Genomic DNA, 27,444 nt, shown 5'->3' on the forward strand with positions numbered 1-27,444 from the left:
ATGCCCAAAGAACTTTGGGACATGTCTGCATTGCCTGTGCTTAGAAAGCGATACTCTTGTGTTCAATGAACGTAACAAGGACTAATAAACATTTTCTTGTATGGTAATGGCCTGGTTCCAGTTGGCAACATTAATATGTCTAGAGGATGAACTGCTACTGCGAAGCCATGATCACATGAGAGCATTCAACAACTCATCTGGAACCAAAGAGGATAAGGAGAGACTAATTTTAATCCAATTACAGATAGCACACTGTGGACAGCCTCCTGACCAACACAATGTGGTAATGAAGATGTCACAGGTTAACATCCTGCTGGATGATGTTATCTATACTCCTGTACGAGGGGAGACTGTGAAACAGGAAAATGGACATGACACACAGGGACTGGCATGATCCTAACGGCTAGGCCTTGGCGTTGCTAGGAGCTGGCCAGCCATTCAGAGAGAGACAAGGCATCATTCTATTGAACACAAATGGCTTCATGAGACAGGACTACTCTGTGAGCATGATGGGTCAGGACAAAGGCAAGTCTACTCCATAAAGATCTCTGAGCAGATAGAGAAACAAAGGCATCATCCAAAGCACAAAAAAGACGCACCAACTTCTATCCTGGCTCTTAGTCATTTAGTGCTGCCATAACAGAAATACCACAAGTGGATGGCTTTAATAAAGAGAAATTTATTTTCTCACAGTCTAGTAGGTCACAAGTCCAAATTCAGGGCATCGGTTCCAGGGGAAGGTTTTCTCTCTCTGTTGGCTCTGGAGGAAGGTTATCATCCCCAATCTTCCCCTGGTCAAGGAGCTTCTCAGGCACAGGGACCCCATGTCCAAAGGATGTGCTCTGCTCCTGGTGCTGCTTTCTTGGTGGTATGAGGTCTCCAAGTCTCTGCTTGCTTCCCTTTCCTTTTATCTCTTGAGAGATAAAGGTGGTGCAGGCCACACCCCAGAGAAACTCTCTTTACCTTGGATCAAGGAGGTGACCTGAGTAAGGGCCGTGTTACAATCCCACTCTAATCCTCTCAACATAAAATTACAATCACAAAATGGAGGACAACCACACAATACTGGGAATCATGGCCTAACCCAGTTGATACTCGTTTTTGGGGGGACATAATTCAATCCATGACACTGGCCAACAGGGATAATGATGCTTCTTCCTGGTAGCAGCTTTAGCTTCAGTCTGTCTTCCCAACATTGTACATTCAAATCAAAACTCTCAATCATGGAATTAACCTCCCTTCCTCATTGCTTCTGAGTGCAAAGCCTGGCTTCGTTGTACCTTCCTCAAAGTAGCCAAACACACTCTGAAATCCTATAACACCTTCCTAATGAGACATCTAGACTCATTCACAGTGTATGGTCCCTGCCATTTGAAGTAAGTCAGGCGTATCAGCTTTGTTTGGCCATAGCAGGTGTGTTCCTGGTATTCTTTGGCTGGAGGGCACTGACATGAGCAATATTTAGGTTTTTACTATTAAACCAAAAAACCCCAAACCAAAGCCCATTGCCATCGAGTTGATTGCAACTCATTACGACCCTACAGGACAGCGTAGAACTGCCTGTATGGTTTCCAAGGAGTGGCTGGTGGATTTGAAGTGCCGACCTTTTGGATAGCAGCTGAGCTCTTAACCATTGTGCCACCAAGGCTCCTTTCAGTATTAACAATGAATAAAGGGTCATTTTAAAAGACAGTAACTACAAAGGAACTAAAGGAAAAAACACCAGAGGGAAAAATGTCAAAAGGTGTAGGTACATATGTAGTTCTATTTCCTCAGGATATATAAGGAAAAATAAACACAATTACAAGGATGAATTAACAATCCATCATCAGAACGGGATATGCTACCATACCATCTCAGTTAATAAGACATAACACATGACACTTGTAAGTATACAACAGATTTTAAAACCTAGGTAAGAGTTTCCTAAGAAACATACACAGAATTATGTCTGACAAAAATGTTATTTGTTTTGAATCACACTTAACAATGAAAGTAATTAAACACCAGGAGCCCTGGTGGTACACTGGTTAAGAGCTTGGCTGCTAACCAAAAGGTCGGCAGTTTGAATGTACCAGCAGCCCCTTGGAAACGCTATGGGGCAGTTCTACTTTGTCCTGTAGGGTCGCTATGAGTCAGAATTGACCCAGTGGCAATGGGTTTGGTTTTGGTTTTTTAATCACACATAAAAATGAAAGTAATTAAACATGTCTAGAAGTAAACATATACACACACACACACACACACACACGCATAGAGAGAGTACATTATACAGAGAGAGAGAGAGAAAGATTTATCTCAAGGAAATGGCTCACGTGTTTGTAGAGACCAGCAAGTCCCAAGTCTGTGGGTCAGGAATCAGGCTGGAGGCTTCTCCTGACTCACATAGCTGCAGGGGATGAAGAACTCAATATTGGCAGGTCAGACAACAGGCTGCTAGCTCACAGGCTGTGAAAGCCAATGAATCCCCCAAATCAGCAGGCAATATAGCAGGCCACTAGCTCAAGTCCCAAGAACTGGAAGGCATATAATGACAAGCCGGTTGCAGGATCCAGAGGGAGCAAAAGCCAGCAAGCTTTGGCAGAATGTCCATATATATTGGACGCAGGCTACACCCGAGGAAGCTCCCTTTACAACTGATTGGCTGATCACATTAGATCACATCACGGACGTGATTACACTATATCACAAAATGGAGGATAACTACATCATTACATGACTGCCAAATTATATTACATAACTGCCAAATTACATCATTACATAACTGCCAAACCACTGAGAATGACGGTCCAGCCAAGTTGACACACAACCATAACCATCACATCCCCCAACCTGCTACGTATATTCCCATATGTTTATTTTAATCGTGGAAATGTCAGAAACACAAAGTGCACAATCAGTGTAGCCTCTTAATAAAGCCATCAGGGAACTACATTTCCTGCATTTTTGGCCACAGCATTAAATCTCTTCAAGTGGAAACAGGAAACAGAACCACATGACATGAAAGCGTTGGAGATGAAGAGTCGGAGGACAAGAGAAGATCTCTCACTGCAGCAGCCTGAAGCAGTGTGTGCCTGAGCAACAGAGAAGTTCCACGTCATGGAATTGTGTCCCTGAAAAATGCGTATCGTAAATCTTACTATACCTGTGGTTTTAATACCATTGAGGAATAGGGTTTCCTTTGTTATGTTAATGAAGCAGTATTAGCGTAGGGTGTTCTTTAAATCAATCTCTTTTGAGGTAGACAAGAGCAGATTAAGCAAGCAACAAGAGTACACAGATGCAGGAAGCGAGATGCCATGCCACATGAGATCTCCAAGGAACCAAGAAGCTGAAAAGAGACAAGGACCTTCCCCCAGAGCAGAAAGAGAGAAACCCTTCTGCTAGAGCTGGCGCCCTGAGTTTGGACTTGTAGCCTCCTAAACTGTGAGAAGAACAGGGCATCAGGATTGGAGGAAGACTCATTAACAATGTGCGTTATGCAGATGATGCAACCTTGCTTGCTGAAAGTGAAGAGGACTTGAAGCACTTACTGATGAAGGTCAAAGACCACAGCCTTCAGTATGGATTACACCTCAACATAAAGAAAACAAAAACCCTCACAACCGGACCAATGAGCAACATCATGATAAACAGAGAAAAAACTGAAGTTGTCAAGGATTTCATTTTACTTGGATCTACAATCAACAGCCATGGAGGCAGCAGTCAGGAAATCAAAAGATACATTGCATTGGGTAAATCTGCTGCAAAGGACCTCTTCAAAGTCTTGAAGAGCAAAGATGTCACCCTGAAGACTAAGGTGCACCTGACCCAAGCCATGGTATTTTCAATCTCATCATATACACGTGAAAGCTGGGCAATGAATAAGGAAGACCGAGGAAGAATTGACACCTTTGAATTGTGGTGTTGGTGAAGAATAGTGAATATACCGTGGACTGCCAAAGAAGGAACAAATCTGTCTTAGAAGTACAACCAGAATGCTCCTTAGAGGCAAGGATGGCGAGACTGCGTCTTACATACTTTGGACGTGTTGTCAGGAGGGATCAGTCCCTGGAGAAGGACATCATGCTTGGCAGAGTACAGGGTCAGCAGAAAAGAGGAAGACCCTCAACGAGATGGACTGACACAGTGGCTGCAACAATGAGCTCAAGCATAACGACGATTTTAAGGATGGTGCAGGACCGGGCAGTGTTTTGTTCTGTTGTGCATAGGGTCTCTGAGTCAGAAACAACTTGATGGCACCTCACAACAACAAACTGTGAGAAAATACATTTGTTTCTTAAAGCCGCCCACTTGTGATATTTGTTATAGGAGCACTAGATAACTAAGATTTGGTATCAGGAGTGGGGCATTGCTCTAACAAATACTTAAAATGTGGAGCAGCTTTGGAATTGGATAATGGGTAAAGGCGGGAAGAATTTTGATATGGTTTATATAGTAAGGCCTTAGATTGCCCTGAAGAGACAAGATTTGGTAGAATTATGGCTATTAAAGGCAATTTGGGGAGGGCTCAGAAAGAAGTGAGGAAAGCTATAGAGAAAGGCTCTATCATCTTACAGAATACATAAGGCACAGTCAACAGAACGTTGCCAGAAATGTGGACATTAAATGTGCTTCTGGGGAGGCTCTAAAGGAAATGATGAACGTGTGACTGGACAGTGCAGGCTGGGCAATGTTTTTATGCCATGGCAAAACTTGTCTAAATTATGTTCGAATGTTTGGTGGAAGGTAGAACTTGTATGTGATGAACTTGGATATCTGGCTGACATTTCTAAGCAAGATCTTAAAGGGGCCATGTGGTTTCTCATTGCCGCTTATAGTAAAACATGAGAAGGAAGAGAAGGACTGTAAAATGAACTGTGCAAAATGAAACTGGAACTTAAAGATTTAGAAAATTTTGTAGTACAAACTAAGGACATATGCCCTAAAACTCTCAACAAGGACTTGGTGACTCGATCTTTTGTTAGAGATTAAGCGTGTGACTGATAGATCTAACCAACTACCACAGCAGAAAACCCATCAGCTTAGACTAAAGGGGACAGCGACAGGATGCAAGGAAGGAAAGCTGTCTGTCTGCCTCTTGAAATTCTATAGGCAGGGAACAGGCCAAAGGAGCTGTATCTGTTGTCCTCCAAGAAATGGACCATCCCTGTAGCAGCTCGGAAATCAGCAGAACTACTGCAACACTGGAATGAGCGCTGATTTGGTTTCAAGGGGTGATGACACAGTCTCCTAGGTCTCAAAGGCTGCAGCCACAGCCTCTTGTGTCTCAAAGTGTGGAGCCATAGCTTCCTAGGTTTCAAAGTCAGATCTCCACCAACTTGGGTTCCAGAGTATGGGGCTGCCATCCAAGTGAGCCAAGAGGATGGAGCCTTTGGCCAAAAGTGAAGGGGGCAGGGCTGCCATGCCCAAAGGTCAGCAGAATGGGATCGCTGTACAAAGATGACACGGTATGGCTGCCATATCCAAGGAGCAGGGGAACAGAGGATACTGGGGCTGAAGCGGTGGGGTCACTACTCAGATTGACTAGAAGAGGGATACCCAAAGCCAAGGGGGCAAGGTTCCCATACCAGTGGACCTGGAAGGTGAGGCCTCTGCTGAGGGCCAAGGAGTCTACAGCCAGAGTCTGGAGATTGGGGCCGTTGCCCAGGTGGTCTCGGAGAACAGAGGAGAATTTCCAAGCCTTGAGAGCAAAAATAATTTGGTTTGCTAGGTTTTGAACTGGCTTGGTGCCCATTATCCCTACTTTGCCTACCATTTCTCCCACTTGTAGTAGAAATGTCTACCTTGTGCATGCTCCACCATTGTAGCTTGGGAGCACATAACCTATATTCTATTTTTCACAGGTTCACAGATGAAGAATTTTGCCCCAGAACAGAACACACCAAAAGTCTCACCCATATTTGATTTAGATCATTCAGAAAATGAGACTGTGGACTTGGAGTTGATTTAAGACTTTTGGGATGATGTGATGGGGTGAACGTGTTTTGCATGTGGGAAGGACATGGATTTTTGGGAGCCAAAGTGTGGAATATTATGTGGAATATTATGGATTGAACTGTGTAAATCATATTATACCGGTGGTTATAATCCCATTTTGGAATTGAGTTTTCTTTGTTATACTAACGAATCAATTTAGTGTAGGGTGTGCCTCAAGTCAATCTCTTTTGAGATATAAAAGAGCAATTAAGCAAGCAGCAAGAAGCACAAATGGGGGAAGATAGATGCCACATGAGATCTCCAAGGAACCAACAAACTGAAGCTGAAAAGAGACAAGGACCTTGCCCTAGAGTAAACAGGGAAAGCCTTCCCCCAGAGCTGGTGCCGAGTTTGGACTTCTAGCCTCTTAAACTGAGAAAATAAACTCCTGTTTCTTAAAGCTTCCCACTTATGGTATTTCTGTTGTAGCAGAGCAGCACTAGAGAGCTAAGACAGTCCCTGATGGGGAGCTTCCAAAAAAGCCGGTGGAAGCTGCTGTCTAGGAGGGAACTAAAGGCAAACACACAGTGTGTGGGTGTGTGGTTTGAGCTGTTCTTGAGTGACAAAGCCAGATGCCAAAGATGAGCTGTAACCTAGGCTACTGGGTTCCTACACATCTCTCTCTCCTGATGGCCCAGCAGAACAGAGAGGAATGCTTCTTCACTTCTGCCTTCCAACGCTCACTCAGACACCTTCCTCTTCTTGTGATCTTTAACCCGGAACCACAAACAGAAGAGACTCTGGGAGATGTAGCTCCCAACCTTACCCAGGTTGACAGTAAAATTCAGTAGAACCACCTGTACCCTAGCTTTCATCTTTATGCTACAAGTCTCTTCTTAACTTGATGCATTGTGTCAGATTTCAACCAAGGTCAAGGACAATGACCAAAGCTCAAAATAGAAACATAAATCAGACCAGGATGTCTTGTTTCAGTATCTTGGCAGAATTACTACTTTCTGTTAGGCAAAAAGGATGTGGTATCAACTAGCAACAAACAAATGTGGAAGATATATATCTTAATAATAAAGAATGAAGGGCAAGGTAGATGAGTCAGCAAATTCCAGTATTTGCAACAGTACACTAAAAATTAATTTGAACAACACCAAAGTCTCACATATGTCATTACTACATATTAGGAACAGAGTGAAAAATATGAATCAAAACTTTTTATATAAAATTACAAAATGTTGCATATAAAAAGACAAAACAAACAAAAACCTCTGGGCCCAAGACATCGTAATGGAAATGAGACAAGTTTTAGGTTAGTGCACAGTTATCTAAAGCTTTATACAACAGAATACATGATTACAGCTGAAAGGTGACGTGAAAATCAAACACCAGTCGAGTTGCCCCCGAGCTGGCTCTGATTCATAGAGCCTGTCTTAGTTACGTAGTGCTGCTGTAATAGATACACCACGAGCAGATGGCTTTCACAAACAGAAGTTTATTCTCTCCCAGTTTAGGAGGGTAGAAGTCTGAATTCAGGGCACCAGCTCTAGGGGAAGGCTTTCTCTCTCCATCGGTTCTGAGGGAAGGTCCTTATCATCAATCTTCCCCTGATCTAGGAGCTTCTCAGCACACGGACCCCAGGTCCAAGGGACACAACGCTCTCCCAATGATTCTTTCTTGATTGCTTGAGTCCTCTCTGCTCGATTCTCTCTTTTATATCTCAAAAGAGATTGATTAAAGATACAACCTAATCCTATAGATTGAGTCCTGCCTCATTAACATCACAGAGGTTAGGATTTGCAACACGTATGATAATTGCTTCAGATAATAAAATGGGGGACAAGCACACAATACTGGGAATCACGGCCTAGCCAAATTGACACATAATTTGGGGGGACACTATTCAATCTATGGCAGAGGCCCGTGTGTGTCAGGGTAGAAATGCACTCCATAGAGATTTGAATGGCTGATTTTCATAAGTAGGTTGTCAGGCCTTTTTTCAGAGGCATCTCTGGGTGGCTTTGAACCACAAAACTTTCAGTTACTAGCCAAGCACTTAACTGTATGAACCACCCAAGGACGTAGACAGCCATTATCTTAGATACTTACATTAGAAATATGAACTAGAAATTAAATATACAAGAGATCCATACAAAGGTTGAATAATTAAAAGGTTTTCCTAGTCTGTTCGTGTACACAATACCTGAAGGTTTTCCCATATTCATTACATTCATAAGGGTTTTTTTCCAGTGTTTTCTTATGTGTAAAACAAGGTTTTTGGGGTGAATGGAGGCTTTCTAATATTCTTTGTATTCTTAAGGATTCTCTCCAGTGTGTTTTCTTACATGTCCTTGAAGGGATATAAGACACTTGTAGGCTTTCCCACACTGCTTACATTCATAGGGTTTCTCGCTAGAGTGAGTTCTCATATGTAATCGTAAGGAGGTAGTCCATCTGAAGGTTTTCCCACATTGTTTACATTCATAGGGTCTCTCGCCACTGTGCATTATCATATGTTGTCGAAGGTTTGCAGGCATACTGTAGACTTTCCCACATTCCTTACATTCGTAGGGTTTCTCTTGACTGTGCATGTTCACATGTTGTTGAAAGTATTTGGGACAACGGAAACCTTTTCCACATTGCTTGCATTCATAAGGTCTCGGTTCACTGTGTGTTTTCCAATGTCCATGAAGGGAGGAATAAAAAGTGAAAGCTTTTCCACACTGTTTACATTTATAGGGTTTCTCTCCAGTGTGAGTTCTCTCATGTTCCTGAAGGGATGAGTAAAAATTGAAGGCTCTCCAACAATACTTGCATTCATAGGGTTTCTCTCCAGTGTGCATTCTCACGTGTTCTCGAAAGTATGTGGGACAATTGAAGGCTTTCCCACATTCCTTACATTCATAGGGTTTCTCTCCACTGTGCCGTCTTAAATGTACTTTAAGGGATGAGGAATACGTAAAGGTTTTCCCACATACTTCACATGCAGGGATTTTCTGTCCTCTGTGACTGCCCACTTGTCCCCTAAAGAGGAGGAGCAAGGCAATGATGAGTACAACTACATGTTTCCCATTCTCAGTGAGCAGGGATGTTTTCTACACTCTCTGCATTGTTTCAAGGTGAAACAACCTGAATACTTGGCTAAGGGCTTGGGTAAAACTATTGCTTTCACACTGTTTTTCACTAGGGGGTTTCCTGACCATTGTTTTCAACTGAAATATGTCTCAGACCCTCAATATCTATATTACATTTACGCAAACATTATCATGTGAAAATCCTCAGTATACAACTGTTTAGCTACATTTATACTATTTCTTTAATTTCAAGGTAGTCTAACACTCTGCTGGGATACTCCTTCCTCTTGTGTAAATGCCACTCACCTCAAATGCTTCCTCTGGATTTGGGGCTGATCTTCAGTGTTATGAAGTTTCCCTTTTTCTTCCAAATCAGACAAGGAATCATTTCTTCTGAAACTTTTAATTTTCTCATCACTGGAGATTTCATTTCCAAATATATCCCGCGGATGACTTGATCCAGTGGTTTTAACTTGAATACACCAATCTGCAAAAATTGATAACGCAATATAATTTCTTGGGGAAACAGGAAAGAAAAACAACCATTTATTGATTTCTTTTCATATACTGACGCAGAATAGTAAACACATTTTATAAGGGATTATAAGGATTATAAGGATTCTGCGGATTTTGACAAAATTAGGGAAAATGGGTCAAAATGGCAGGCTATCCAATAAGGAGACCGGTCCCTGCAGAGTCAACCCCATCATGTCACAGTAGAACTGTGATCCACAGGGTTTTCAGCGGCTGATTTTTTGGAAGTAGATCACCAGGACGTTCTTCTGAGGCACCTCTGGGTAGACACAAGCCTCCGATCTTAGCAGCCAAACACGCTAATAGTTTCTGCTACCCAAGGACTCCATCTACGATGAAACAGTTCCAAAAAGATGGAGACTGGTGTTGATATTAAGAGTGTATTATCACAAAAGCAAAGCAGATAGGAACTGAGCAAAGTACACATGCCCAAATCCTACCTTTAAAGAGGAAACAGGAAAGTCTTTCCCCCAGAAGAAGGAAAGCGTGAGGATGGATGACACATGGAAGAAGGAAGACAGATAAACTACAAAGTACTTTCTACTAGACATCTTTGGAAACACTTATCCCCAAAATTAACTTCATTCTTCTCAAAGACTAATTTATTTTCCTAATTGATATTTCCAAATATAATCCTGTTAGTAAAAATCCTCTTCATCCCTAAGATTCTTGCCTTCCTGGTGCTCACAAGCACAGATGAGGCCTCCCTGCACCGTCTCCAGCTCCCACTGGGGGATCACATGGGAATGTGTGGCTGACACCCTGTTAACGGAGCAAAGCTTGTGATCAGGGAGGACTATGAAGGGCAATAAATATTCCCACGAGATGAACAAATACTTTGGGCTTCACGGTGGCTGAAGATGGATAAGAGTAGGTTCAGCTGCAGCAAAAGTACTGTGTTAAATGTGTACTAGTCAGAGTATAACTCTCATAGGAGTGAAAACCACAAAGCTTCTGTGTGCCATAGAAGTCTATGCCAAATTTATAAACTTAGGGAGCTTTGAGAATTTAACGAAGAGAAATAAAAAGTCAGTTTAATGCATAAAAACTCCATTTTCATGGAAAAGCTCTCTGATCTCAACTTCCAAGAGGTCTGGGACTGTGTCTGTCTTTTCTCTAACACATTCGCATTCCGCAGCCCAAGTAATAAAGGACCATGTGGGAGATATATTTGCTCCACAAAAGACTAAGTGAAGGAATGTTGCCATCCTTACCTACTGAGGCCAAGTTCCAGAAGGTTTCCAGCATCACATCCTTGTAGAGATTCCTCTGAACAGCACTCAGCAAAGCCCACTCTTCCTGGGTGAAGTTTACAGCCACGTCCTCTAAGACCACCGAGTCCTAGAAGAGCCCACATATTATTTCTGCAAGGCACCATCTCCCAGTGTGTGCAGGAGCACGGGAGGCTGCTAACCTGGGGTACTGGACTCAGTCACAGATTCCTGAGCCACGGGGACCTGGCACTCTTGTGGACGATGCTAATCATTAAGGCAATAAAACACAATATGCTCAGCAATGGTGAGTGCTTTTCAAAATACAATGTGAGACAACAACGACTGATACACAGTTATGCTCACATCATTAAAATTCATTATTTTTAGTGATATTGGGCAGATTCTGGGGCAGGGTAAAGACTGACAAAATCATCATTCAGAAAACACTGGAAACAGACACTCAGTTTGCTAAGCCATTCCTTTCTTATGAGATTCAAAGAACCGGAACCAGGATGTCTGGGTGCTGCAAACGCTTATGGCACATTTCCAGTGCTCCAACATGGAGGCAGCAGAGTCACAGGGCCTGGCCTGATCCCCTCAGACCCAGCAAAGGTAGAGACACAGTCTCCTCCCAGGACGAGGCGGGTACCGGGGGCAGAGTGGAACGCCAGAGCCCTGGGACACAGAAACACTTGTCAGGTATGAGGAACACCTGACTCCTGTAGAATTCACCAGGCCAGCAAAAACCAAACCCATTGCCATCAAGTCAATTCCAACTCATGGCGACCCTACAGGACAGAGTAGAACTGCCCCATAGAGTTTCCAAGGAGTGCCTGGTGGATTCGAACTGCCGATCTTTTGGTTAGCCGCCATAGCACTTAATACTACACCGCCAGGGTTTCCACCAGGCCAGCAGGGCCTCTCAAATCAATAACCGAGCACCAGAATCAGAGGAAAGGGGCACCAAAAATAGTCACGGAAGAGTTTGACCCCAGTGGAGGCCACGGTGATTTTAATAGGGACAAAAAAAACCTACCTAGTTAATACCTTTAGAGCAATAGAAAAGGACACTGCACCATGAAATGAAGAGCAACCAGTTATGAAAAATATTATGGAGTGTGAAAACAAAAAAATATGATTCAAGAAATTTAAGGAAAAAAATCCCACCTATATCAGCCACGAAAAAGGAGCTGCTTCTGCTTCAACTGGAGTTGGGTAACAGGGAAATAGAGTCAACTCCATATGGTAAAAAGATAACAATATGACCCTAAAGAAATTAAAAGGAAGGGATTAAAAAATATAAAAGCAGGAGATAGGAAAACCCATGATAGTTGAATAGGGAACCTACTGTATTGCATCAACTGGAAGATTTATATGTTTTCATGTTTAATCCCTCTGGAAACTGGACCTCACCTTACATTCCATGAGATCACAGCACTGTGTCACAGATTCCTACGAGCTTCTTTTTCTAATTTTTACTTGTGAATGGTGACACATGGTATCAAGGGAACCCACTCAGTGATACGGCTGTTACCACATAACTAATATTTTATAGCTTTACTGAAGCTGATAAATACAAAAGATATTGAAGAAAACCAATGTGACAACTGTGAACCTTATGAATAAATCAATTTTCCTTCAATTTATCTATCTTTTCAATTCAATCACACTAGAAATCAAAAAAAGTATATTATAATTGCCTACCTGGCTCTAAGGTCCCTGGTTGGTGGAAACAGTCTGTGTTCACCTAACCTGAAGGTTGGTGGTTCAAACGCACCCCGCCAACGCTGCTGAAGTAAGTCCTAGCTTCTGTAAAGATTACAGCCAAGAAAACCCCATGGAGCAGCTGCAGTCTGTAATATATGGGGTCACCATGAGTCGGAAATGGCTCAACAGCAATGGGTTTGGACCTGGTCCTAAACGATGTATCACTGAACCTTTTGAAAAATGGCATTGTTCAAGTATGGATGCATATTAACCCTTCTAGGATAATCAGTTAAATAAGTGGCAATGAAGATCATATTTACAGTTAAATAGGAAAAAAAAGAAAATGAGACACAGGGATATAGTGCCTGAATCATTTTAAAGACAGCAAGAGACTATGGAATCAAAAAGATAACGTAACACAAATACAAGACTCAAAGGCAAAATGCTGGAAGATTCAAAATACATCAATAATAGCTGCAACGCAAAAGGCCTGAACATTCCAGGCTAAAAGAAAAGTTGAGCATCCTGGATGAAAAATGACACACAGCAATGTGTGTTACCGAAAACATAACACAGAAAGACTGAGGGCCAAGAAGGAGTGCCATACAAAAGGCAAATGCAAGTTTTAGAACATAAATTCACCTAAATCATACTAGGCACTCAAGTTTTAAAACCAAAAGTGCTACTAGAGATAAAGACCGAAACCAAACCCACTGCCATCGAGTCGATTTCAACTCATAGCGACCCTATAAGACAGAGTAAAATTGCTCCACTGAGTTTTCAAGGAGCGCCTGGCGGATTTGAACTGCTGATCCTTTGGTTAGCAGTCATAGAGCTTAACCACTACGCCACCAGGGTTTCCGAGATGAAGACAGTCGTGATGGTACAACAGCGGTTTTATATACACAGGAAGATATGATGATTCCAAAGTCGCACTCATCTAAGTAACAAAGCCTTCATGTATGGGGTGCGTAACCTAACAGAACCACAGAGAGAAATAACAAATCTGCTGCCACGTTAGGAGATTTCAGAACAATCCTCAAGAATTAATAGATCATGAGACTAAATAAAAACTCTGACATGTAATATATTTGAATAGGACAATTAACAAGCTTCAACTAACAAGTATACAGGGACACTTGTCAAGACTAGAATGGTCATTTTTTCAATCACACCTTGAAAATTATGAGCACAGACTCTGTACTGTGCCAAAAAGTTAGGCCCAAATATCTAGAATACTGGTCTTTCATATTTCACTCGCTCTCACCACAATGCAATAAAAAAAGATGTTAACAACAATCTAAGAGAAAAAAGTACAAAAATTTTATACATTTATTTCAGTAAAGTTTAAAGCAAAGAAAAAGAATCAAGGTGCGTATAGAGAAATAAACAGTGATTTCATTGTTCCAATATAAGTATCACAACTTGTGTGTAGAGGATAAAATGGTCAATATTCCCAGATTCTTCATTTTAAGTTCACTTACAAAAAAATATTCCAGAAAGCTGCAATTATGTCAAAATTAAACACTCTTAAATAACCAATGGATCCAAGAAGAAGCCACAAGGGAAATTAGAAAATACGTTGAAAGAAATTAAAACAAAAACATAAAACTTCTGGGATCCATCTAAAGTATTAAGCAGTTCTGAAAGACACACTTATGACTAAGTCACCTATATTAAAAATGGAAAAGATCTCAAATCGATAATCAATTTTGGTCTCAGATAAAAATCAATCAATGACTTAGTAGATAAGAACTGCTTTAGGTGAAGGGAAGGACAATACTCAATACATGGAAGGTCAGCTCAACTGGACTGGACCAAAAGCAAAGAAGTTTCCGGGATAAAATGAATCCTTCAAAGGTCAGTGCAGCAAGGGCGGGGGTTTGGGAACCATGGTTTAAGGGGACTTCTAAGTCAACTGGCAAAATAATTCTATTATGAAAACATTCTGCATCCCACTTTGAAGTGTGGCGTCTGGGGTCTTAAATGCTAACAAGCGGCCATCTAAGATGCATCAATTGGTCTCAACCCACCTGGAGCAAAGGAGAATGAAGAACACCAAGGTCACACGATAACTAAGAGCCCAAGAGACAGAAAGGGCCACATGAACCAGAGACCTACATCATCCTGAGACCAGGAGAACTAGTTGGTGCCCGGCCACAACGGCTGACTGCCCAGACAGGGAGCACAACAGAGAACCCCTGAGGGAGCAGGAGATCAGTGGGATGCAGACCCCAAATTCTCATAAAAAGACCATACTTAATGGTCTGACTGAGACTAGAGGAATCCCGGCGGTCATGGTCCCCAAACCTTCTGTTGGCACAGGACAGGAACCATTCCCGAAGACAACTCATCAGATATGAAAGGGACTGGACAGTGGGTAGGAGAGAGATGCTGATGAAGAGTGAGCTAGTTATATCAGGTGGACACTTGAGACTGTGTTGGCATCTCCTGTCTGGGGGGGGATGGGAGGATAGAGAGAGTTGGAAGCTGGCAAAATTGTCACGAAAGGAGAGACCGGAAGGGCTGACTCATTAGGGGGAGAGCAAGTGGGAGTACGGAGTAAGGTGTGTATAAACCTATATGTGACAGTCTGACTTGATTTGTAAACGTTCACTTGAAGCTCAATAAAAGTTAATTAAAAAAAAAAAAATCAATCAATGGAAAACATCTCAAATCAAAACTTGTCACTTTGAAAAACTAGAAAACTATTAAACAAAAACCAAACCAAGCAGAAGGAAGGAAATAAAGATTAGAGTAGATATAAATTAAATAGAACATAAAAAAAGTAAGAAAAATCAAGAAAACTGTACATTGGTTCTTTAAAGGGATAAAAAAAGATTTGACAAATCTTTAGCTAGACTGACCAAGGAAAAAAAGAGAGAAGAAGCAATTTTTTAAAATCGAGAATAAAGGAAAGACTTAAGTACCAATCTTATAGAAATAAACGGCTCATAAGAGAATACTACGAAAAAATGTACGTCAATAAATTACTCAGACGAAATGAAAAAATTCTTTGTTATCGTTGTTAGGTGCTGGAAGTCAGTTCTGATACATGGCAACCCTATGTATAACAGAACAAAACACTGCCCAGTCCTGCTCCATCCTCACAATCGTTGTTATGCTTGAGCCCATTGTGGCAGTCACTGTGTCAATCCACCTCATTGAGGGTCTTCCTCTTTTTTCCTGACCCTCTACTCTGCCAAGCATTATGTCCTTCTCCAGGAACTGGCTGGCTGTTCCTGATAACATGTCCAAAGTATGTGAGATGAAGTCTTTCCATCCTCACTTCTACAGAGAATTCTGGCTATTCTTCCAAGACAGCTTTGTTCCTTCTTTTGACAGTCCATGGTATATTCAATACTCTTCACCAACATTGTCATGGATTGAATTGTGTCTCCAAAAATATGTCTCAACTTGGCTAGTCCATGATTCCCAGTAGTATTGTGTCATTGTCCAACACTTTGTCGTCTATGTGATTTTCCCATGTGTTGTAAATCCTATCTCTATAATGTTGATTATTTATATATATATGTATATATATAAAAAAAAATTTTTGTTACATATATATATACATATATATACACACACACACACACACACATACATATAGTCTTGCCATCTTTGCTTCTAAGGAGCATTCTGGATGTACTTCTTACAAGACAGATTTGTTCATTCTTCTGACAGTCCATGGTACATTCAATATTATTCAGCGACACCACAATTCAAAGGCATCAATTCTTCTCCGGTCTTCCTTATGCATTTTCCAGCTTTCGCATGCATATGAGGCAACTGAAAACACCATGGCTTGGGTCTGGCACACTTTAGTCTTCAAGGTGACATCCTTGCTTTTCAACACTTTAAAGAGGTCTTTTAGGTTGCGTCTTAAGTCAATCTCTCTAAAGACATAAAAGAGAGAAGTGAACAGAGAGACAGAGGGATCTCATACCACCAAGAAACCAGCGTGGGGAGCAGTGCGGATCCTTTGGACCCAAGGTTCCTGCACTGAGAAGCTCCTAGTCCAGGTGAAGACTGATGACAAGGACCTTACTCCAGACCCAACAGAGAGAGAACACCTTCCCCTGGAGGTGGCACCCTGATTCAGACTTCTAGCCTCCTAAACTGTGAGAGAATAAATTTCTCTCTGTTAAAGCCATACAAAGAGATGGTATTTCTGCTATAGCAGCACTAGCTAACTAAGACAAACATCATAATTCAAAGGCATTAATTCTTCTTTGGTCTTACTTACTCACTACCCAGCTTTAACACCCATATGAGGTGACTGAAAATATTATGGCTTGGGTCTGGCACACCTTAGTCTACAAAGTAACATCCTTGCTTTTTGGCACTTTAAAGAGGCCTTTTGCAGCTGATTTGCCCAATGCAACACATCATTTGATTTCCTGACTGCTGCTTCCACAGGCATCCATTGTGAATCAAAGTAAAATGAAATCCTTGACAACTTCAATCTTTTCTCCATTTATCATTATGTTGCTTACTGGTCCAGTTGTGAGGATTTTTGTTTTACGTTGAGATGTAATTCATACTGAAGGTTGTAGTCTTCGATCTTCATCATTAACTGCTTCAAGTTCTCTTCACTTGCAGCAAGCAAGTTTGCGTCGTCTGCATAACACAGGGTGTTAATGCGTCTTCTCCAAACTCGATGCCCCGTTCTTCTTCATACAGTCCAGCTTCTCAGATTATTTGTTCAGCATACAGACTGAGGAAGTATGGTGAAAAGATACAGCCCTGACACACATCTTTTCTGACTTTAAACAATGCAGTATTCCCTTGTTTGGTTTGAACAACTACCTTTTGGTCTATGTACAGGTTCCTCATGAGCATAATTACCTGTTTTGGAATTCCCATTCTTCACTATGTTATCCATAATTTGTTATGATCCACACAGTCAAATACATTTGCATAGCCACTAAAACACGGGCAAATGTCTTTCTGAAATTCTCTGCTTTTGGCCAAGATTCATCTGACACCAGTAACGAAATCCCTCATTTCATGTCCTCTTCTGAATCCGGCTTGAACTTCTGGCAGTTCAATGTCGACGTACTACTGCAATCGCTTTTGAATGATCTTCAGCAAAATTTCACTCGTGTGTGATATTAATGATATTGTTTGATAATTTCTGCATTCTGTAGATCACCTTTCTTTGGAATTGGCACAAATACGGGTCTCCTCCAATTGGCTGGCCAGGAAGCTGTCTTGGAAATATTCTGACATAGATGATTGAGCACCTCCAGCACTATATCCATTTGTTGCAACATCTCAATTCTTAGGAAGACACAGTTACTGAACTGACTGAAGAAGAAATGGAATATCTATAGATGCAAAACAAATACAGCAACTGAATTAGCAATTATGAAGATTCCCACAAGGAAACCCAGGCTCAGATGGTTTTAATGGTGAATTCTATCAACCTCTTAAAGAAGCATTAACACCAATCCTTCACAAAATCTTTCAGAAAATAAAAGAGTAAAGAGTACTTCCAAATTCATTCTATGAGGCCAGTATTATCCCGACACCAAAACCAAACAGAGTACAAGAGAGGCAAACTAGAGACTACTGTCCCTTATAAATATAGATGCAAAAATCCTCATTAAGCACTAGCAAACTGCATTTAGCAGTACATAAAACGGATTACACAACATGAGCACGCAGGATTTACTCCAGCAATATAAGGTTGGTTTCACATCAGAAAATCAATTGATGTAATACACTATATTAATAGAATGAAGGATAAAAACAACACGATCACTTAAGCAGATGCAAAAAAAAATTTTTTTTTAACTTACACAATGGAACACTATTCAGCCTTAAAGAGAAATGAAGTCCTGATGAATGCCACAACACAGAACCTAGAAAACATGCTGAACAAAATCAGTCAGTCAAAATAGAATAAATACTGTATGGTCTCACTTATAGGAAATAAGCAAATATATAGAAACAAAAAGATTATTAGCGGTTACCAGGGACAAAGAACGAACAAATCTGTATTAGAGGAAGTACAGCCAGAATGCTTCTTAGAAGTGAGGATGGTGAGACTTCATCTCACATACTCTGGACATGTTATCTGGAGGGCCCGGTCCCTGGAGCAGGACATCATGCTTGGTAAAGTAGAGGGTCAGTGAAAAAGAGGAAGACCCTCGGCAAGATGGACTGACCCAGAGGCTGCAACAATGGGCTCAAGCATAACAACAATTGTGAGGATGGCACAGGATTGGGCAGTGTTTCGTTCTGCTGTACACGGGGTGGCTATGAGTAGGAACTGACTAGATGTCCCCTAACAATAGCACCACCAGGGAAGGTATGGACGGAGAAAGCGGAGCTTTTGCTCAGGATGCACTGAGTTTATGGGAATTGTGGTAGACTGATTTAGAAAACAATACTGACCGTGGCTCCACAACTTGAAGAGTGTAATTAATGTCATTGAAGTAAACACGTAGGAATAGTTGAGAAGGAGTATTTTTTGTTACGTACATTTTCATCACAATAAAAAAACAAAATTAGCCATTTAACAAAATCCAATGACCTCTCACAGCACTCAACAGCACAGGAATAGAATGGAATTTCCTCAAACCTGATAAAGGACACCTAGAAAAAATCTACAGCTAAGGTCATACTTCATAGTCAAAGAGTGACTGCTTTCCTCTAAGATAAAGAACAAGACTTGGACGTCCAATCTCAGCCTCACCACTTCTAAACAACGTTGTACTGATGGTTCTAGCCGGGGCGACTAGGCAAGAAAAAACATAAGTAAAAAGCATCCTGATTAGAAAAGTAGAAGTAAAACTATTTCTAATCCTAGATGATACTAAACCAAAACCAAACCTAGCGCTGTCTATATATAGAAAATCCCAGGGATCCATTAAAAAACTATTATAATAATAAATGAGGCCATGAAGGTTGCAGGATACAAGGTCAATATATGAAAATGAAATGTGACAAGTGGATATCCTGTGTAAAAGAATGAGACTGGACCTTAATCTCATACCAAATACAAAAATTAACCCAAAATAGGTCATAGACATAAGAGCCAAAATTATGAAACTATTAGAAGAAAACGTAGAAGCATATCTTGTTCCCTTGAGTTAAGCAATGGTTTCTTCCATATGACACTAAAATCACAAACGATAAAAGAAAAAAAAAAAGATAAATTGAGATTCATCAAAATTTAAAACTACTGTGCTTTAAAGGATACCATTACAAAAGTGAAAAGACAATATTTAGAATGAAAAAAATTGCAAATCACAAACCTGATAAGGCATTTGTATCCCAAATATATTTTTATATCATTTGACAATCAAAAATAAAAGACGACAATCTAGACAAATGATGCAATGAAACAAGGGACAAATGATTTGAAGACGTTTCTCAAAGGAAGACAGACAAATGGTCAAAACGCACGTGAAAAGATGCTCAACAGCTTTACTCGCTAGGCATCAATATACAAAATTCATCTGTGGAGAGAACATTTTCCAACTCATTTAATGAAGCCAACATTACCCTGACTCCAAAATCAGAGAAAAAAATTACATATGAAGAAAATGAAACAGCTGAAACTAACTGCTACTACAACTAGTGTTCTTTAAGTCCTACAATGTCCGTAATTCAGCATATGAAACGACAGTAACAGAGGAAGCATAAACCGTTACTGGCATCAATGAAGAATGAAACCAATGGGAAGAGAGTGCACGCTGTTAGAAAGGTGAATGCCTGTCGCGGTGATGTCACTTCTCCGAGGTAGATTTTGAGTCTTAATATAATTTCATTAAACCTACAATCAGATTTGCTTTTTGGGTTTGTTTGTATTTTCAGTTTTGACTGAACTTAAGAAAATTGACTTTTAAAAAACTGAAATGGAAGAGAGATATCTAAGAGAAGCTGAGATTTTCTACAGACCAAGGTGGAGGGCCTTTCATGAACACACTTTTAAATCCACAGTAACGAGGACAGTATGGTGCTAGGAGAGAGATGGACAAATAAGAACAAACCGAACCCGTTGCCGCTGAGTTGATTCCAACTCATAGTGACCCTATAGGACAGAGTAGAACTGCCTCATAGAGTTCCCGAGAAGCGCCTGGTGGATTTGAACTGCCGACCCTTTGTTTTGCACCCGTATCATTTAACTACTATGCCACAAGGGTATCCAGATGGACAAAGAGACCCATGGAAAAGAACAGAGACTTCTGAAACAGGCCCACCTATTTATGGTATGTGAATCTAACACAGCAGATATTGCCAGGCAGAGGGAGAAATAATGGATACTTTACACCTGGGACAGTGACAAATGGTTATCACAGGGAAAAATGAATCTTTTTCCTCCCAACTCAGTGGATTTACTGTGAAAGACAAAACTATACCTCAGAGTAGAACTGTGCTCCAAAGGGTTTTCAACACCTGATTTTTTGGAAGTAGATTGCCAGGCCTTTCTTCCAAGGTGCCTCTGGGTGGACATGAACCTCAACCTTTTTTTTTAGCTGCTGAGTAAGTTAACAGTTTGCACCATCCAGGGACTCTATAATGATGGTAATGTTCATTTACTCTCAGTTCAGAAATTAAATAAAACACTGCCTGGTGCTAAAGAACAGAGGGTAAAGGTGTAAAGGATAAGAAAAAGAATCAGGACAGTGGTCGGGAGGGAGATGACATCCGGGGGACACACCAGGAGAAAGGAACATCCGCTTCCACCTAAGGCCTGTTTCTTAACCTGGGTGGTGAGTCCACAGGTGTACAAATGATTATAACTTAAACTTAGCATAAATTGAACCTTATTTCCAGAATTCTCTTGGCTTCCACAGACCTTACCACTCCATCCATTCAGATTTTCAACCAACAATATAAAAATCACACACAACTAAATAATGGATAAAATTCTTAAATGCCTAGGCAAACTAGAGTTACAAGGCAGCAAACCGTATAAAGGAAACAACAGGGACACGAGCAGCCTGCATCACCACAGTTCCCAAGGAAACTCCCTGTTCAGAAGGCTCCACACCAGCCTCTCCCGACTGAGACGTGGCCCCGGGGTTCCACAGGACCCTGAGCAGCAGACGATGGCACACTGGGGGCTGCACAGCCCTCCTCTCCCTGTGCACCGTGTAGAGATCCTCCCTCTTGCATGACCTACTTCACACCTGCATGGAACTCTCACCTTAAGGTTCTGACCCAAACAAATGCTCACATGCGTAAGCCCTTTCTCCAGAAGTCGGATCCAAAGGGGTCTCCCTCTAAATCTGACCTTCGCAGATGTTCTCAATCTGCACAAGTTACACTCTGCCTCCACCAGCTCCGTGCAGGCCAAATCCCAGCCAACTGCCAGGAAGCAGCCACAAGGGAGCCACAGTTACAAACCCAGGTGAGTTGCCCCAAGCACACCCGCACCTGAATCTCCCCCTCCAGTGCTCCATAGCTTTTTCCAGTACAAATGGCACATTCTGGATGGTTATTTTGGCTGGTTAGGGGGGGCCTTCAGGGTGGTGGAGGGGATTGTCTCCAGAACACCTGACCAGCCCTTCCTTTACCTCCTTTGCAGGCTCCAAGCGGGACTCAGCTTGGAGTCACCACCTTCAGGCCTCTGTACCCCACCCCAGGTGACAAACCTGCTTTTCCCTCAATGCCAGTGTTTGAATAAGGACACGGCAGAGTCACTTTCACCCTGTGTATAGGATGAATCAGAATGGACTCGACGGCAACAGCTTTGGTTTTTTGTTTTTGGTTTTCAGGGATAAAGTTCCCCATTGCCATGGAGTCAATAGACTCCCAGCGACCCTGTAGGACAGCCTAGAGATGCCCCACAGGGTTTCGAAGGCTGTAACGGAAACTGACTTCCACATTTTTCTCTGTGAATCAGGTGGTGGGTTCAAAACACTAACCTTTTGGTTAGCAGCCTAACGCTTCAACCACTGTGCCACCCGGGCTCCTTAAGGTTAACGTTGGGAGCCATAAATACTGGCGCACTTTTATGCCTTTAAAATACTGGAAATACTAATCTCAAACAGGGATCAGTTAACTATTATTCTCATAATAGCAAATTGTAAATCAAGTAATCAGCACTGAGCCCTTCTGGGCTTTGCACATCAGTTTCACAGAAGGTGCGCTAATCTCTGACCGCAGGATGCTAACAGGAAATAGGCCAAAATCACACATTATCATAAACTACGGCCCTGCACTGGAGAGTAACTACTATTTTTATAAATATTTTCAATCCATCTCTTTTTCCACCTCACTTTACGGTGTGAAACTCTCTGTTTTCTCTGCAATTCTAACAGAAGATAGGACATTCCTGAGACACTTCGCCAACGGTGCTCTCGGGCTGAGCCCCTTAATAACCTGACTCAGCCCTGAAAGGGAACCAACAGATCGGAGACTCACTATTCTGGAGAAGAGAGGAAAAGCGGAGAAAAGGAATCACTGTTACTACATTTACAGAATCCTGCTTTGGCAGCCACAATACAAGGAAGAACCTGAGCTCTGGGCAGGACTGGCCAAGGTGGGGGAAGTGAGGTGGTTGAGCTGGTGGTCCTGCCCACACGCTACTGACCCGAAGTGTCCCCACCACGCTGCGGGAGACTCTTGCCCTGAGGGAACACCCCCAGGCAGAACACTGCCTCTCATTCACTCATCCAAGAATGGGGTGACCTCGACGGCACCCCGACCCTATCGCCTTCTCCCCAACCACGTCCCTCTCCTCTCACAATAATCGGTAACCCTCTCTCCTAAGCCCCCACGTCCATCTCCCCTCACAATCCCCAGTGACCCTCTCCCCGCCGTGTCCACCTCCCCTCAGTTCCCGGTGACCCTCTCCCCGCCGTGCCCACCTGCCCTCAGAATCCCCACTGACCCTCTCCCCGCCGTGTCCACTTCCCCTCAGTCCCCGGTGACCCTCTCCCCTCCGAATCTACCTCCTCTCAAAGTCCCCGGTGACTCTCTCCCCGCCGTGTCCACCTCCCCTCACAATCCCCGGTGACCCTCTCCCCGCGGTGTTCACCTCCCTTCAGTCCCCGGTGACCCTCTCCCCACCGTGTCCACCTCCCCTCAGTCCCCGGTGATCCTCTCCCGCCCTGTCCACCTCCCCTCAGTCCTCGGTGACCCTCTCCCGCCATGTCCACCTCCCCTCAGTCCCCATTAACCTCTCCCAGCCGTGTCCACCTCTCCTCAAAGTTCCCGGTGACCTTCTCCCCGCCGTGTCCACCTCCCTTCACGGCCCCCGGTGACCCTCTCCCCGCCGTGTCCACCTCACCTCACAGTCCCCGGTGACCCTCCCCCCGCCGTGTCCACCTCCTCTCACAGCCCCCGGTGACCCTCTCCCCACCGTGTCTACCTCCCTTCAGTCCCCAGTGACCCTCTCCCTGCCGTGTCCACCTCCCCTCACGGTCCCCAATGACCCTCTCCTCACCATGTCCACCTCCCCTCACGGTCCCCGGTGACCCTCTCCCCGCCGTGTCCGCCTCCCCTCAGTCCCCGGTGACCCTCTCCCCGCCATGTCCACCTCCCCTCACAGTCCCCGGTGACCCTCTCCCCGCCGTGTCCACCTCCCCTCAGTCCCCGGTGACCCTCCCCCCGCCATGTCCACCTCCCCTCACAGCCCCGGGTGACCCTCTCCCCGCCGTGTCCGCCTCCCCTCAGTCCCCGGTGACCCTCTCCCCGCCGTGTCCACCTCCCCTCACAGTCCCCGGTGACGCTCTCCCCGCCGTGTCCACCTCCCCTCACAGCCCCCGGTGACCCTCTCCCCGCCGTGTCCACCTCCCCTCAGTCCCCGGTGACCCGCTCCCTGCCGTGTCCACCTCCCCTCACAGTCCCCGGTGACCCTCTCCCCGCCGTGTCCACCTCCCCTCACGGCCCCCGGTGACCCTCTCCCCGCCGTGACCCCCTCCCCTCCGTGTCCACCTCCCCTCAGTCCCCGGTGACCCTCTCCCCGCCGTGTCCGCCTCCCCTCAGTCCCCGGTGACCCTCTTCCCGCCGTGTCCACCTCCTCTCACGGTGCCCGGTGACCCTCTTCCCGCCGTGTCCACCACCTCTCACGGTGCCCGGTGACCCCCTCCCCGCCGTGTTCGCCTCCCCTCAGTCCCCGGTGACCCTCCCCCCGCCGTGTCCGCCTCCCCTCAGTCCCCGGTGACCCTCCCCCCGCCATGTCCACCTCCCCTCACAGCCCCGGGTGACCCTCTCCCCGCCGTGTCCACCTCCCCTCAGTCCCCGGTGACCCGCTCCCCGCCGTGTCCACCTCCCCTCACAGTCCCCGGTGACCCTCTCCCCGCCGTGTCCGCCTCCCCTCACGGCCCCCGGTGACCCCCTCCCCGCCGTGTCCGCCTCCCCTCAGTCCCCGGTGACCCTGTTCCCGCCGTGTCCACCTCCCCTCACAGTCCCCGGTGACCCTCTCCCCGCCGTGTCCGCCTCCCCTCAGTCCCCGGTGACCCTCTCCCCGCCGTGTCCACCTCCCCTCAGTCCCCGGTGACCCTCTCCCCGCCGTGTCCGCCTCCCCTCACGGTCCCCGGTGACCCCCTCCCCTCCGTGTCCACCTCCCCTCAGTCCCCGGTGACCCTCTCCCCGCCGTGTCCGCCTCCCCTCAGTCCCCGGTGACCCTGTTCCCGCCGTGTCCACCTCCCCTCACAGTCCCCGGTGACCCTCTCCCCGCCGTGTCCGCCTCCCCTCACGGTCCCCGGTGACCCCCTCCCCTCCGTGTCCACCTCCCCTCAGTCCCCGGTGACCCTCTCCCCGCCGTGTCCGCCTCCCCTCAGTCCCCGGTGACCCTGTTCCCGCCGTGTCCACCTCCCCTCACAGTCCCCGGTGACCCTCTCCCCGCCGTGTCCGCCTCCCCTCACGGTCCCCGGTGACCCCCTCCCCTCCGTGTCCACCTCCCCTCAGTCCCCGGTGACCCCCTCCCCGCCGTGTCCGCCTCCCCTCAGTCCCCGGTGACCCTCTCCCCGCCGTGTCCGCCTCCCCTCACGGTCCCCGGTGACCCCCTCCCCTCCGTGTCCGCCTCCCCTCAGTCCCCGGTGACCCTCTCCCCGCCGTGTCCGCCTCCCCTCAGTCCCCGGTGACCCTCCCCCCGCCGTGTCCACCTCCCCTCACAGTCCCCGGTGACCCTCTCCCCGCCGTGTCCACCTCCCCTCAGTCCCCGGTGACCCGCTCCCCGCCGTGTCCTCCTCCCCTCACAGTCCCCGGTGACCCTCTCCCCGCCGTGTCCACCTCCCCTCAGTCCCCGGTGACCCTCTCCCCGCCGTGTCCACCTCCCCTCAGTCCCCGGTGACCCTCTCCCCGCCGTGTCCACCTCCCCTCACAGTCCCCGGTGACCCTCTCCCCGCCGTGTCCACCTCCCCTCACAGTCCCCGGTGACCCTCTCCCCGCCGTGTCCACCTCCCCTCAGTCCCCGGTGACCCTCTCCCCGCCGTGTCCACCTCCCCTCAGTCCCCGGTGACCCTCTCCCCGCCGTGTCCACCTCCCCTCACAGTCCCCGGTGACCCTCTCCCCGCCGTGTCCACCTCCCCTCACAGTCCCCGGTGACCCTCTCCCCGCCGTGTCCACCGCCCCTCAGTCCCCGGTGACCCTCTCCCCGCCGTGTCCGCCTCCCCTCACGGCCCCCGGTGACCCCCTCCCCTCCGTGTCCACCTCCCCTCAGTCCCCGGTGACCCTCTCCCCGCCGTGTCCGCCTCCCCTCAGTCCCCGGTGACCCTCTCCCCGCCGTGTCCACCTGCCCTCACTCCCCGCTGACCCTCTCCCCGCCGTGTCCACCTCTCCGAGCCCAGGGCCGGTTCCACTCCCAGGCTCCGGGAGTCCCCTCCGCACCGTCCCGCGCCCTGACGGAACGGCCCGGGACGAGACCCCGGGAGCCGGTCCCCTCGTCCTGCCGTCCGTTCCCTGAAGATGAGGGCTTCCGGCCGGCCCTCCCCTCGCCGGGTCTCGGACACCCGGCCCCGCGCTCACCATCTCCGGCTTCTGCAGACCTTCCGGCGTCCTCTCGGTGGGAACAAGTGCACCCCACGCCGCGCGGGGCTGGTAACACAGGACGCAGCTGCGGCGCAGAGAAATGACGTAAGGGCGGGGCTGTCAAACGTCGCACCCTCTACGAAGCCAGCGAAACTTCCGGTTGTATGGGGTTCGCGGTTCCACGCCCCCAGCCTCGGTTTGCAGACTTTTCCAGACAGCCCCGCCCCCTGAATGGTGAGTGACAGGCGGGGCGGGAGGCCAAGGGCTGAGCGGGCGTGGCTCCCCCCAGGCCCCGCCCACTTAGGTTTGCATAGGACCCATGCTCTCCGGCCCCGGGCGGAAACTCGCGTCTCCACGCTGATCCGCGGCCTCCTGCGCGTCCTCCTGGCCGCGGGGACACTGGGGCGTGCAGAGAGCTCCAGACTGGGCTTCCAGGAAACCCACCCACATCCAGAGCAGGAGGGGCGCCCAGGCGGAGAGACAGACTGGCGTCCCCCGGGGCAGTGGTGGGATGGGGCTGCGGGGCCACCCAGGGACCTCTGCCATATTATATCACCATCTGCACTGAAAAAAAGGGCGAAGAATATTGTATATACCGTGGGCTGCCGAAAGAACCCACAAATCTATCTTCGAAGAACAGCCAGAATGCTCCTTCGAGCAAAGACGGTGAGACTTTGAGAATGTTATCAGAAGGGATCAGTCCCTGGAGAAGGACATCTTGCGCGGTAAAGTGGAGGGTCAGCGAAGAAGAGGAAGACCCTCAACCAGATGGATTGGTAACAGTGGCTCCAACAATGGGCTCGAGCTTAATGGCGCAGACCCGGCAGTGTTTCGTTCCTTTGTACACAGGGTCGCTATGAGACTCCACAGCACCTAACAACAACAGCACTAAAAAATGATACTATCCTGGGTGAATCTTCGGGGAAAACGTTCTTCCTAGTTTTCTCTCGGAATCTATCATTGTTGTTGATTTTCTGTTGTGTTCATTAGAACAGATGGGATACCGTTTCCTTCTGTAAAACTCCACTGAACTGGTATCATTTTATGTA

The 27,444-nt window shown here is 46.0% G+C and overlaps 1 protein-coding gene across 3 annotated transcripts; it reads right to left on the reverse strand.

Moving 5' to 3' along the window:
* Positions 1-227: 227 nt before the first annotated feature.
* On the reverse strand, positions 228-26,670 carry LOC111748534 (zinc finger protein 699-like). Of its 3 annotated transcripts, XM_064280240.1 has the most exons (6): positions 26,393-26,670; positions 18,265-18,327; positions 17,309-17,790; positions 10,751-10,877; positions 9,309-9,489; positions 228-8,952 (listed from the first exon to the last, which is right to left on the reverse strand). In XM_064280240.1, the coding sequence occupies exons 3-6, from the start codon at positions 17,324-17,326 to the stop codon at positions 8,244-8,246; spliced, it is 1,035 nt and encodes a 344-aa protein (XP_064136310.1). In that variant the 5' UTR covers positions 17,327-17,790; positions 18,265-18,327; positions 26,393-26,670; the 3' UTR covers positions 228-8,243. The 3 variants fall into 3 exon arrangements, with proteins under 3 accessions (XP_064136310.1, XP_064136311.1, XP_023396735.2); XM_064280241.1 differs by lacking the exon at positions 17,309-17,790 and having other exon boundaries at positions 26,393-26,657; XM_023540967.2 differs by lacking the exons at positions 17,309-17,790; positions 18,265-18,327 and having other exon boundaries at positions 26,393-26,666.
* Between the last annotated feature and the right edge of the window lie 774 nt (positions 26,671-27,444).

The sequence above is a fragment of the Loxodonta africana genome, chromosome 3, assembly GCF_030014295.1.
Source record: "Loxodonta africana isolate mLoxAfr1 chromosome 3, mLoxAfr1.hap2, whole genome shotgun sequence".
In the NCBI taxonomy this organism is placed as follows: Eukaryota; Metazoa; Chordata; class Mammalia; order Proboscidea; family Elephantidae; genus Loxodonta; species Loxodonta africana.